Source organism: Bubalus kerabau, chromosome 2, assembly GCF_029407905.1.
Source record: "Bubalus kerabau isolate K-KA32 ecotype Philippines breed swamp buffalo chromosome 2, PCC_UOA_SB_1v2, whole genome shotgun sequence".
NCBI lineage: Eukaryota > Metazoa > Chordata > Mammalia > Artiodactyla > Bovidae > Bubalus > Bubalus kerabau.
This window is the reverse complement of record NC_073625.1, coordinates 112,357,228-112,370,192: the sequence shown is the minus strand read 5'-3', so window position 1 is coordinate 112,370,192 and position 12,965 is coordinate 112,357,228. Positions and strand designations below refer to the sequence as shown.

The window sequence follows — 12,965 nt, the reverse complement described above, 5'->3', positions numbered from 1 at the left end:
TATCTCAGAGTTTCTGCAAGTCATGAATTTGGGAGCAACTTTCCTCATAGCTCTGGTTTGAGTTTCTCATAGGGTTGTGGTCATCTGAAGGATTGAATTGACTTAGATCTGCTTTTAAGATAACTCACACACATGCTGGCAATTTGGTGCTCAGTTCTATGCATGAGCTTCTCCATAGAGCTTCATGACACCCTTATGCCTTGATGGTTGGCTTCCCTCAGAGTGATTGACCCAAGAGAGAGCAAAATGGAAGCTGCATTGTCTTTTATGGCCTAGCCTCAGTTTTTTAATTGTGGATGAGATGCTAAATTGGTCCCTGTTCTCCTTTCTTCACTAGAAATAGAAGTTTCTTGGCTTCCATAATTTTTATGGAAAATTAAATTTCCCTCATCCTGTTCATCTTCTCTTTGTGATATTTCAGTTACATATATGTTTGACTAGTCAGGGTGTAGAATCTATTATTTTACTATGAAGAGCACTGATATTTTATCAGTCAGTTAGCTTGGCTGAACTCAAACTTTGCTAGGCAATAGCTCAAATTTCTGTTCAGTTGTGTAGACTTTTACCTGGCCGCTTGGAGTCTGCACACAGTTGCATAGTTTTGAGGTCAGCTAGATATTTGGGCAGAATTTATATGAAAAATTTTTGGTTCTCTGCTGTATCTCTCAGTTCTGAATTATCTCGCTTCTTTTTGTATCTCTTGTAGTTACTCTGAGCTCTGTTTCACATTCTGTCGATAAACTCCAGTTTTCCGTTTAAGGATTCTGTCTCAGTGAGGCCTTCCCTGATGATGCTATTTAAAAATTGCAGAGCCACTCTTATCTTTCTGGTGCTTCACTTTTTTTTTTTTTTTTTTTTTAACATAACTGTTATTTATCAACAGTTAACACAGTATGTTTTAACATTTTTTTTTTAATTTTTAACGTTTTTGTTTTTAGAATGTAAGTTCTTTGAGAGTTGATATACTTTCCTCTTGATCTGTGCAATTTCTTCAGTTCCTAGAAAAGCTCAGAATGATGCTTAATAAATATGTGTATTAATGAATGAATCAATGCATTAATTAATTTCATTTCCTGTCTCTTGTATAGTACTCGAAAGGCAGTGGATGAGGAAGAGGAAGCAGTTGAAGAGCGTCGAAATATGCGAACTATTTGGGTGACAGGCAGAAAAGGTTTAAGTGAAAGGGAAGCAGCAACCCTTATAGTAGAAGAAGCCAGAACGATTCTGCAGCAGGACTTAGTTGAAATGGGAGTGCAATGGAATCTACATTCCTTTCTAAATTCTGATACACACTCATTGACCAGCAGTGAGTCAGAAGTAAAAGAACACAAATTTATACCTCAAACTAAGAGTTCTTATAAAAGATTAACATCAAAGAAAAAAAGTGACACAATATTTAGTGATTCTGTTAATCACTTACCAGATACCATGCAAGATTTAGATAAAAGTAGAGAACATACAGATTCCTTTTATTATAAATTTCATGGGCATCAAGAGTGTCATCATTCCGAAATCTCCAGAGCAAAAAAACAGGCTTCTTTGAGTATTAAAAAAGGAAAGCTAGGAACTTCTCTGAATGAGGGGAAAGTAAGTACTTCGAAAGTTGTTCGGACTCTCTCATCACGGAAAACAAAAAGAGAAGCTTTAAATTTTAGTTCAGAAAAGGTGAATACAATCTCTCAATCTTGGAAACATGGTAAGCATCGAAAACGATCCAGAGACAGTAGCCCTGTGAAAGACACAAAGATGCGTAGAATCAATTTACAAGAACGGACTATGTCTAATTCTATTCATTGTGAAGACTCTTTTACTTTAGATGAGACGAGTATGGAATTTAGAAGTCCAGAGCCATTTGCTAAAAATGTATCTTTCCGTGCTGAGAGAAGATGTAACATAATACCATTTGCATCACAAACAGAACCAAGTTGTTCAAGGAACAATAAAATACCTAATGATATTCTTGGGGAACACTTGATCACAGGATCTCAGAGTAAACATATGATTCAAGCCACTAGTGTGGTCAGTGAAAATGGAAGAGAATTAGCTGTTGAATCAGAAAAAAAAAATAAAGTGGTGATACAAAATGATTCAAAAATCCAGAATGTTTATGTGAAATACCATGACACCCATCCAATTAACCAGTGCCTGGAAAAGCAGTTTAATAAAGAGACACATACTCACACCAAACTGAATACAACAGTAGCAAAACAAATACCCTATGAGACAGACAGCAGTTATTTGAATAGAGACTCTAATGTTATTATGAAATGTGAAAGTACAAAGTTTAATGTTGAGGAAAATAAATCAAGTAATCTTAAGGCATCAGGAGATATCATAAGCAGCATTGAGATACCCAGTGAAGTACATCTACCAAGTGGAGCATTTGGTAAATTAAGAGGCCAGCCTGAGAATATTCTAAATACTCCTAGAGTACAAGGGAAAAAAAATGCTTATGCAGCAGACAGAACTAAAAATAATTGTGTTTCTGACTTAGGTTTAGATCTCTGTGATCTTGAAGATAGTTTCTACCTGGATACTCAGTCAGAGAAAATAATTCAGCAGATAGCAACTGAAAATGCCAACCAAAAAGGACCCAAGGATACCAGCCTGGCAACAAGGATGATTCAGAAGAACCTAGACAAACAGAGCTCAATGAGCTCCTTTCAGAAAGAGACTCATGTTGCTTTTCCAGGCGAACAGCATTCACTAGAAATGACAAATCATTTGAAACATAAGACTGTAGATGTTGTGAAGCAAAGCACTAATTCACATGAGGTTGATACCCTAACTCCAGAAAGGCCAATTTTTTATTCTCCAATACTAGTAGGGGAAAATGGCCCATGTTTTAAAAGCAGTGAACTTTCTGTTACTGACTCCCAATTAAATAGTTTTCTTCAAGGTTATCAAACACAAAAAACTATGAAGCCAGTTATACCTGTGGTTCCTCAAAAGAGAACTCCTACTGATAAAGAAGTAGAGTGTCTGCCAGTTCCTGACACAAGTTTGAATTTGAGTGGTAGTTTACTTTTTGACAGTTTCAGTGAAGACTACCTTGTAGAAGAACAACGACCTAATGGACAAGAAAAAGAACACCTTCCTTCTGAAATAACATCAGTCCATTTCGATGATTCTCTGTGTCTACAACCAGAGGGCATAATTAAAAAACCAGATATGAATGAGAATCAAGATAATCAGCAGCCATTGTCTTGTTTCAGTGATGAGTCTATTATATTTTCAGAAATCGATCCTGTCCAGATGGTTGCAGCTTTGGACAATGTAGACATAGTTCCTGTCCAAGAGAAACATAATACTGCAGAATCTCTAAAAATACTGAAACTGAGTGATCAAGTGACTGTAGGTAATGATGATTCCCAAAGAGAAGTAATTGGAGGAGAAAAAGATAAAAGGTCTCAAAAATCCAAGTTAACTGGCACAAGGCAAGATAATTCATTTCTATGGTCAGGAGCATCATTTGATTTAAGTCCAGGACTGCAAAGGATTTTAGACCAAGTGTCCAGTCCTCTAGAAAATGAAAAGCCAAAATTAACTGCTACAGACTTGCCCGGTTTGAATGGAGAAAATACAGAGGTAAATGACAGACAAGAAGTGATTTCAAATTCGGAGCCAAATCAAGTACAAGGAATTCCATTTTCACCTAAAATTGTAGTAAGAGGCAATCTTGAGGCACTACAGAACGATGTCATTCATGGTGAAACCTCCCTCTTGCCTTGTAAAGAAAACTGTATAGTTTGTGATAATGGACTCATTCCTCCTACACCTATTCTTTGTGATTCTAAGTTGGCATTTCCAGATATTCTTGGAACATCTGTGAAACTTAAGAAAATTAGTAATGGTTTTAAACTTGGTGAAAGTTCTTCATTTTGCTCACCTTCCAATAGTAAAAACCATGATTCACATCCAGAGAGCAGAAATGGTTTTAAAGATAACAGTTCTATTAGAGACACAAATTTTTCACCGCAGTTACTGCAGAATGGATCACAGTTAACTCTAGCCTCATGCAGTCCTGAAAGTTTGGCCATAATTGATGTAGCAAGTAACCAAACCCTCTTTCAAACATTCATGAAGGAATGGCAAAGCAAAACTCGATTCTCCATCTCACTGGCTTGTGAAAAGATCAGTAATTTGACGTCTTCTAAAAGTGCTACTATTGGTGGTATGTTTAAGCAAGGTAAGATTAAAAAAAAATCTTTTACATTTGTATGTAAAATAGTGTGACTGAGACTTTGCAGAATTGGATATTAAATGTAATAAATTTGTTCAAAGTTTAATAAGTTTCTCCTGTGTAGGTTTACATGTAGAACAGCTTTATTGTTCAGTGCAACTCTGTTAATAACCCTCTGGTATAAGAGATGGGGGACATCTGGACACATGGGTAGGAGAGCTGAGCAGTGAGGCCAAGAGCTCAAAGCTGGTAGACTGAAAAAGTGCAGACCACTAGGACACTGTTTGTTCCTCTGGCTCTGATCTGTTGTGCCTGGGGTCTATCAATCCTGTGTCTGCCTCCTTCCAAGTAGGCCAGAGAGCCCATCTGAACAGCCTTGCTATAGCAGCTCCCCACAGGAGTTCCATACCAGTGTTGTTGCCCAAGTCACTGACCCAGCAGCCAAGCTGATTGCAACTGGAGACACCACAGCTGGTGTGTCTGGTTCAGAGGCCAGAATTGGAACAGTGTTTGACAGCTTAATGCTTCAGGAACCTGTCTCTCAAATATAGCTCTTCTATGCCATTCTGGGCTTTGCCCTGGCTGAGGCCATAGGGCTTTTCTGTTTGGTTGTCTTGCTCATCTCTTTATTTTGTGAGGCTCTGTGGTAGTTTCTCATATATATCTGCTGCTTTAGCTCTTGGTCATGCCTACTGGTAGTGTAAAGTGTGCCAAGCTTTACCATTAAACACATTTCTCTTAAGAAATCATATATATATATATATACACACATATATATATAATAATGATATATATATATTAGTTTGAATATGTTTCTAAAATTTAAGATGTATATTTTGAATATGGTTCAGCTTTTTTATGGCACCATAATGATATGGTTTTAATTAATTAAAATATAACTGATTTACAATATTGAATTAATTTGGGGTATATAGTGATTTGGGTATATAGTGATTCAGTTTTTTATAGATTATACTCCATTTAATGTAATTGTAAAATAATGGTTCTATTTCCCTTTTCTGTACAATATATTCTTATGGCTGACTTATACATTGTAGTTTGTACTAATTAATCTTCTACTGCTATCTTGCCCCTCACACCTCCTTATCCTCAATCACTGATTTATTCTCTTTGTCTGTGAGTCTGTTTATCTTTAGTTATATTCATTTGTTTAATTCTTTAGGTTCCACATATAAATGATAATATACAGTATTTGTCTTTCTGTCTGACTTATTTTACTCAGGTCCATTCATGTTGTTGCAAATGGCAGACATGATGGTTTGTATTAATTATTATTGCTCATCAATTATTTTCTCTTAAACTGTAATATCCTTATTCACTTATGTCATAACAGAAGTACATAACAAATAGGCACTATATTTTCACAGTGTGTATTAGCTATGTTTGCCAAGACTTATCTCAAGTAGAATTTAGAACTCCACTGATAGTCATGAATTCTGTACTGCAGTGTTGACCACAGAGCCTCACAGGACTCTTCCAGGTTTTCAGAGACTTGAAACTTTTAGTCAAATAATACCATGTATTCCTGTCTTATTTCATGACAGTAATGATTCAGTATTATGGGGGATAGCTGTAGTCAGCTTGACAACATGTTGTGGAAATCAAAGATTTGATGAAATTTCTTAAATCTCTGTATTTATGAATCAATTTGTTCATAAAGTTCTAAGTATTTGTTTGCTACTCAATTCAGGAAGAATATGTGTTAATGACAAGTTTTATGTACTTTCAGTGTTAACTAGCTCTTTCTATTTTTCATCCAACGAACAAAATTGAGTACGTTTCCTGTGCTAGAAGTTAGAAAGATTAAAAACATTACACTTAAATTTAACAAATATGTGCCAGTTATTTTCCAGGTATTGGGGATATAATTGTAAATCAGATAGATTAGTTGTTGACCTAATGTTTTTGACCAGTGTCTTTGGAATTGAAGATGTATTATTTTAGGAAAAATGTTGACTGCATATACAAAATCATACCTAATTTTTAACCAGCAGCAGCAAGACTCTTGGTTTTTCTAAGTGTTAAAGTATTAAAAACTGTTGGAGTTTCTAAGTGTTAAAAGTTGCTGAGTTTGCTGTAAAATTTTTGTGGTGTGCAAGTGGTCTTTATTTTTGAGTTATTAAAAACTCAAAATGCAGCTTTTGAAAAACTTGAAGTTAATTTTAAACTTACTCATTATTACAGATCTCTTTTTAAGAAGTCTTTGGTAGATTTTTCATAGTGACAATTATCTTAATTGATGGGATGCCTAGAAAGATCTTATAAACATCTAAAAATGATTATCCATTTAATGCATATTGTAGGGGATCTGAAAAATTTGCTTATCAAATGGTTTTTATTATCATATTTAATGTTCAGTTTAATGACTTTTAGAGATTGTTAACTATTTCACTTTGGATTTACATAGTTAGTTTCCCTCAAGAAGCCTCTATTAGAGATGATGGATTTCCTGTTAAAGACTGTGATGACATCTTGGTGGTTGGGCTTGCAGTATGTTGGGGTGGAAAAGATGCTTACTATTTTTCACTGCAGAAGGAACAAAAGCATTCTGGTAAGTAATCACTATTTGGCTAAGTTATTATATAATTTTAATGCAACTTCTATGAGGATAGTGACTTTTTTGTTGAGAATAGTCTCCTGATACTTACCTAGACTTAATTTTTAGTAATAAAAAAACCCTTTTCATTTTTTTAAAAATCCCGGCTATTGTATACATTATTTCACATATTATCTGGAATAATGTTTTAAGAAGCACCCCCCAAACCCCCTTTCTCCCTTCTGCTTGTCACATGGAGCTATTAATACTATGTTTTCTTTCTGGGTGTAGTGGAGCTTAAGGACTTGCTGGCCACCTAGAAAATTTGTTTCTGAAGAGTGGATCAAAGCAGTTTCTTTACAGGCTTTTTTCCTCCTATTTGGTATGTCTGGAACTCATTTAGAGGCAATGATGAGCTAGACATCTACAGTAGTTGAATCACACAGCCTTTGGAAAGGTCATAGAGTTAAAAGGATATGATCTAGAAATAATTTGTGAGCTGATTATGGTGGTTGGATACCTAGTTGATTATTAGGTTTTAGGAGCAGAATTAATAAGGAAACATTTTAAAAGATGCTGTGTAATGTCTATTCCTGAGTAAGCATGAAACATTTTCAGTTGTTTTGTAGGAAAACATCGTACAGTGAGTAGTTACTTGAACTTCTTTTATTTTAGATGTAGTTTTATACATTCATACTAAACTTCCCTGTAAAATGAGTTCCTTTTTTAAAAATTTACTTCCAAATAACTTTTTAATCTTTAATTTCACATTTTGAGAAATGTAGATTTATTTTTAGAATCTTAATGTCTAGAATTTTCTCCTACCTAATTAGAGCTCATTCCTGTTGAGGTATTTCAAATCCTAAAAGATGACGCTGTGAAAGTGCTGCACTCGATATGTCAGCAAATTTGGAAAACTCAGCAGTGGCCATGGGACTGGAAAAGGTCAGTTTTCATTCCAATCCCAAAGAAAGAAAATGCCAAAGAATGCTCAAACTACCGCACAATTGCACTCATTTCACACACTAGTAAAGTAATGCTCAAAATTCTCCAAGCCAGGCTTCAGCAATACATGAACCGTGAACTTCCAGATGTTCAAGGTGGTTTTAGAAAAGGCAGAGGAACCAGAGATCAAATTGCCACCATCCTCTGGATCATGGAAAAAGCAAGGGAGTTCCAGAAAAACATCTATTTCTGCTTTATTGACTATGCCAAAGTCTTTGACTGTGTGGATCACAAAAACTGTGGAAAATTATGAAAGAGATGGGAATGCCAGACCTCCTGACCTGCCTCTTGAGAAACCTGTATGCAGGTCAGGAAGCAACAGTTAGAACTGGACATGGAACAACAGACTGGTTCCAAATAGGAAAAGGAGTACATCAAGGCTGTATATGGAGAAGAAAATGGCAACCCACTCCAGTATTCTTGTCCAGAGAATCCTGTGGACAGAGGAGCCTGGTGGGCTGCTGTCCATAGGGTCGCATAGAGTCGGACATGACTAAAGTGACTTAGCATGTATATTGTCACCCTGCTTATTTAACTTATACGCAGAGTACATCATGAGAAATGCTGGGCTGGTAGAAGCTCAGGCTGGAATCAAGATTGCCGGGAGAAATATCAATAACCTCAGATACGCAGATAACACCATTTTTATGGCAGAAAATGAAGAAGAAAGTGATGAAAGTGAAAGAGGAGAGTGAAAAAGTTGGCTTAAAGCTTAACATTCAGAAAACTAAGATCATTTCATCCAGTCCCATCACTTCATGGCAATAGATGGGGAAACAGTGGAAAAAGTGTCAGACTTTATTTTTTGGGGCTCCAAAATCACTGCAGATGGTGACTGCAGCCATGAAATTAAAAGACGCTTACTCCTTGGAAGGAAAGTTATGACCAACCTAGATAGCATATTCAAAAGCAGAGACATTACTTTGCCAACAAAGGTCCATCTAGTCAAAGCTATGGTTTTTCCAGTGGTCATGTATGGATGTGAGAGTTGGACTATAAAGAAAGCTGAGAGCTGAAGAATTGATGCTTTTGAACTGTGGTGTTGGAGAAGACGCTTGAGAGTCTCTTGGACTGCAAGGAAATCCAATCAGTCCATCCTAAAGGAGATCAGTCCTGGGTGTTCATTGGGAGGACTGATGTTGAAGCTGAAACTCCAGTACTTTGGCCACCTGATGCGAAGAGCTGACTCATTTGAAAAGACCCTGATGCTGGGAAAGATTGAAGGCAGGAGGAGAAGGGGACGACAGAGGATGAGATGGTTGCATGGCATCACCGACTCAATGGACATGAGTTTGTATAGGCTCCGGGAGTTGGTGCGGGACAGGGAGGCCTTGGCATGCTGCAGTTCACGGGGTCGTAAGGAGTCGGACATGACTTAGCGACTCAGCTGAACTGAACTGAATTAGATCATTATAAATCACCTAGTCCAAACCTTAATTTTTAGATTACAAAACACTACATCTGTATAGCCAACATGACCTGGAAAATAAGGTCATGCTGAACTAAACTCTGAGGCTTTTGAGTCTTTTTTAGTCTTAGCACTAAAGATTGCTACTTCAAATGAATGTGTGTACTTTTTGCATTAAAACTTTTTTTCTTTTTTTTTTAAGAAATTAGTGCCAGTTTGATCCCACCTTCTCTAGATCCAAGCCTGACTGTGAAGGATAGATTGTGGCACCTTCAATCTTGCTTTCACAAAGAATCTGATAAAGAACGTTCTGTTATCATCTATGACTTCATCCAGAGTTATAAAATTCTTCTTCTGTCTTGTGGCATCTCCCTGGAACAAAGTTACGAAGATCCTAAGGTTTCTTGTCTTATCTCAACAATTTTTGTATACTTTAAAAAATATTTTAATGTTCAGGGTTAATTCTTAAATGACTTGGTATTTATTTAGCTTCAACACTGCAGCTTAAGTAGTTTAGGGTAGTCACTCCTTTGTCCAGTAATCCTATTCATCCAGAACAGATTATTATTAACACCAGATGCCTCTATGTAGATAAAAACAGAGATGTTATAAATTACAAGCACTAAAGTTCATACCTTTTTCAGAGACTTAAAATTTTTCATTTTGGTCATATGTTCTACGTTTTCTGTCTCATAGTAAGTTAGAAATGAAAGGAGAACTGTCAGATTTAGATACATGATAGTAGGATATTTCAAATATCCATGAGGATAGAGGCAGAAAATAGTAAAAGCATATATAGATATAAGAGATCACAAAGGATAGTAGTTAGAGGCCAATTTAGCATAGGGATAAATGGCCTTATTAACCCATAAGAACTTTCCCATATAATAGCAAACTGATACACTGTTTATAAAGATGACCGAATTATTAAGGAAAGAGTAACTTATGTTATTGTAATATACACTTATATGATTATACATAAACATATAATGCACTTTCAGAAGACATTTATCTATTGGATCATAGCCCTGAAAGGGATATCATTTTTTCCCCCTTTTTGAGACTAGAATACATGAGGTGTGTGGAATATTAATTGAATTGAGATATGATGTTAATTGGTTGTTACCAACATAATTAATGATAATAAGATAATTTTTTAGCTTCTTTAGCTTTTTTGGCAGAGATTTTTGAGGGCACTGGGGCTTCCCTGGTAGCTTAGCTGATAAAGAATCCGCCTGCAATGCAGGAAACCCCAGTTTGATTTCTGCATTGGGAAGATCCACTGGAGAAGGGATAGGCTACCCGCTCCAGTATTCTTTGGCTTTCCTGGTGGCTCCGCTGGTAAAGAATCTGCCAGCAGTGCAGGAGACCTGGCTTTGATCCCTGGGTTGGGAAGATCCCCTGGAGAAGGGAATGGTTACCCACTCCAGTGTTCTGGCCTGGAGAATTCCGTGGACTGTGTAGTCCACGGGTTCACAAAGAGTTGGACACAACTGAGCGAATTTCACTTCACTTTGAAGGCATTATCAGGTAAATTAATGACACTGTCTTTTCCTATATTTCAAACCAGCCTTTGTTTATGTGATACATTTCATATAGTTTCTAAACTGACTTTTTACTGGATATAAAAGGTTATCATTTAATTTTGATGTTTCAGAGTCCAAAATGAGAATATGGGTAATATGAGCTTCTTAAAGCTACAGTGGCTTCCCAGATTTATATAGCAACTTTGGTGTAAACCATTTGAAATATTCCATACTTGGTTTTACTAATCATAGCATTTTTGATGTAAGAGAAACTATTAATTTATAAAATTTCACTTTTATAAGAAACATTTGCCAACTTTTACATGAGACTATCTTATTCGATACCTCTAAAAGGGTTCTGATCACTAGTTTCTAATGGTGGGGGCCTGTTGCTGTACCACTAACAGTTCACTGGGTACCAGCTGGATGTCTAAAAGTTCAGCTCAATTCTGTCACTTTCTACCTGTAAATAGCATCAAATCCCATAGGCTAAGGGCTCAGTCCCACAAGCCCCCAACTTCAGGCACTAGTTGCAAGCCCAGCTTATTAACTGTGCTTCTGGTCAACCAGCTGTAAATAAATTAGATTCCCATAACCCCCTCCTTCTGCTGCTAAGTCACTTCAGTCGTGTCCGACTCTGTGTGACCCCATAGACGGCAGCCCACTAGGCTCCCCCGTCCCTGGGATTCTCCAGGCAAGAACACTGGAGTGGGTTGCCATTTCCTTCTCCAATGCATGTAAGTGAAAAGTGAAAGTGAAGTCGCTCAGTCGTGTCCAACTCTTAGCGACCCTGCGGACGGCAGCCCACTGGGCTCCTCTGTCCATGGGATTTTCCAGGCAGGAGTACTGGAGTGGGGTGCCATTGCCTTCTCCGAACCCCCTCATCTCTTCATCTGTGTTGATCTGTGTCCTTTAATATCCTTTGTTATAAGCCAGTAATCTAGTGAGTAAACTGGTTTCCTAAGTTCTGTTAGCTCCTCTAACAAATTAACCCCCTCCTTGAGTTTGGTTAATTTGTTAGAGGAGCTAACAGAACTTAGGAAATCGGTTTACTCACTAGATTACTGGCTTATTACAAAGGATATTAAAGGACACAGATCAACACAGATGAAGAGATGTATAGGGCGAGGTTTGTAAGAAGAGGTGTGGGGCTTCTGTCCTTTCTAGGCTTGCCACTCTCCCCGAGTCTTCATGTAATTACCAACCCAGAAGCTCTTTGAACCCTTCCTTTTGGGTTTCTGTGGAGGCTTCATTATGTAGGCACAATTGATCAAATTATTGGCCATTGGTGATCAGTTACTCTTTAGCCTCTTCCTCTAACCAGGAGTTCGGGGAGGTGGAACGGAAAGTTCCAGCCCTCCTGTCCCAGGATTGATTACCCCTGGCAACTTAGCCTGTGTTCTTAGGTGACTTAGGAGTATTCCAAGACACTATATTAGCATAACTAAAGATAACCTGTATCTCTTTTGCGAGAGCTCAGTGTGTCCAACTCTTTGTGATCCTTTGGACTGTAGTCCACCAGATTCCTCTGTCCATGGGATTTTTCAGGCAAGAATTCTGGAGTGGGTTGCTATTTCCTTCTCCAAGGGGTCTTCCTGACCCTGGAATCGAACCCACATCTGCTGCTTCGCAGGCATATTCTTTACCTGCTGAGCCATCTAGGAAGCCTGCCTTATCTCTGTTGGGAAGACCCAATTTATATTTCTTATTATAATATACAAGATTGTGCCCCCCCGTAAAACTGAATTCTTAGCCCATAAAAGAAATAACTGAGTCATTTAGTAATGCTTGAAATTATGAACAAGGTTTAGATTCCTTCTTCTAAATCCAATTTCAAACTGCTTGAATCTAGTATTAGAAAATGCAGGACTTCTGGTCTCATAGGGAAGCTAAGAACAGCAGTCAAATCAGAGGTTGGATGGTCGTGGTGACAGGTCCTTATCTTTAAGAGAAAGTCTTATGCATTCTAAAATACTGTATGTGAACTTGTAATGGTTAAATGTTTATGTCTCACTTCTTCCCATGTTGAAAATTAAATAAACCTAAAACTGTATTGGCCCAAATTTATTATAATAGTAGGTAAGCCAGAGTCAGCCTCAATGGAAAAGAAACCCAGCTGCATTTTCAGAAATATGATTTTTGTTAGCTCAAAGGCATTTGATTTTCAAGCTGACTTCTGAAGTAAATCAGCAGGCACATTGCAGTAATGGAAAAATATAATTTTTTCTTCTTTGACGGTCACTGCTCCTATTGGTTAAAAAAAAAAAAAAAAGGTTATTTCTTATA

At 37.2% G+C, this 12,965-nt stretch overlaps 1 protein-coding gene across 5 annotated transcripts in view; it reads left to right on the top strand.

Annotated features, from left to right (window-relative positions):
* POLQ (DNA polymerase theta) overlaps window positions 1–12,965 on the top strand; it is a 103,468-nt gene that overhangs the window by 53,022 nt on the left and 37,481 nt on the right. For 4 of the 5 annotated variants that reach the window (XM_055568335.1, XM_055568332.1, XM_055568336.1 and 1 more), the window contains 3 exons: window positions 1,089–4,189; window positions 6,612–6,755; window positions 9,356–9,552. In XM_055568335.1, the coding sequence (XP_055424310.1) occupies window positions 1,089–4,189; window positions 6,612–6,755; window positions 9,356–9,552 (3,442 nt within the window). The remainder of the gene's footprint in view (window positions 1–1,088; window positions 4,190–6,611; window positions 6,756–9,355; window positions 9,553–12,965) is intronic. The other variant, XM_055568334.1, reaches the window with a different exon arrangement.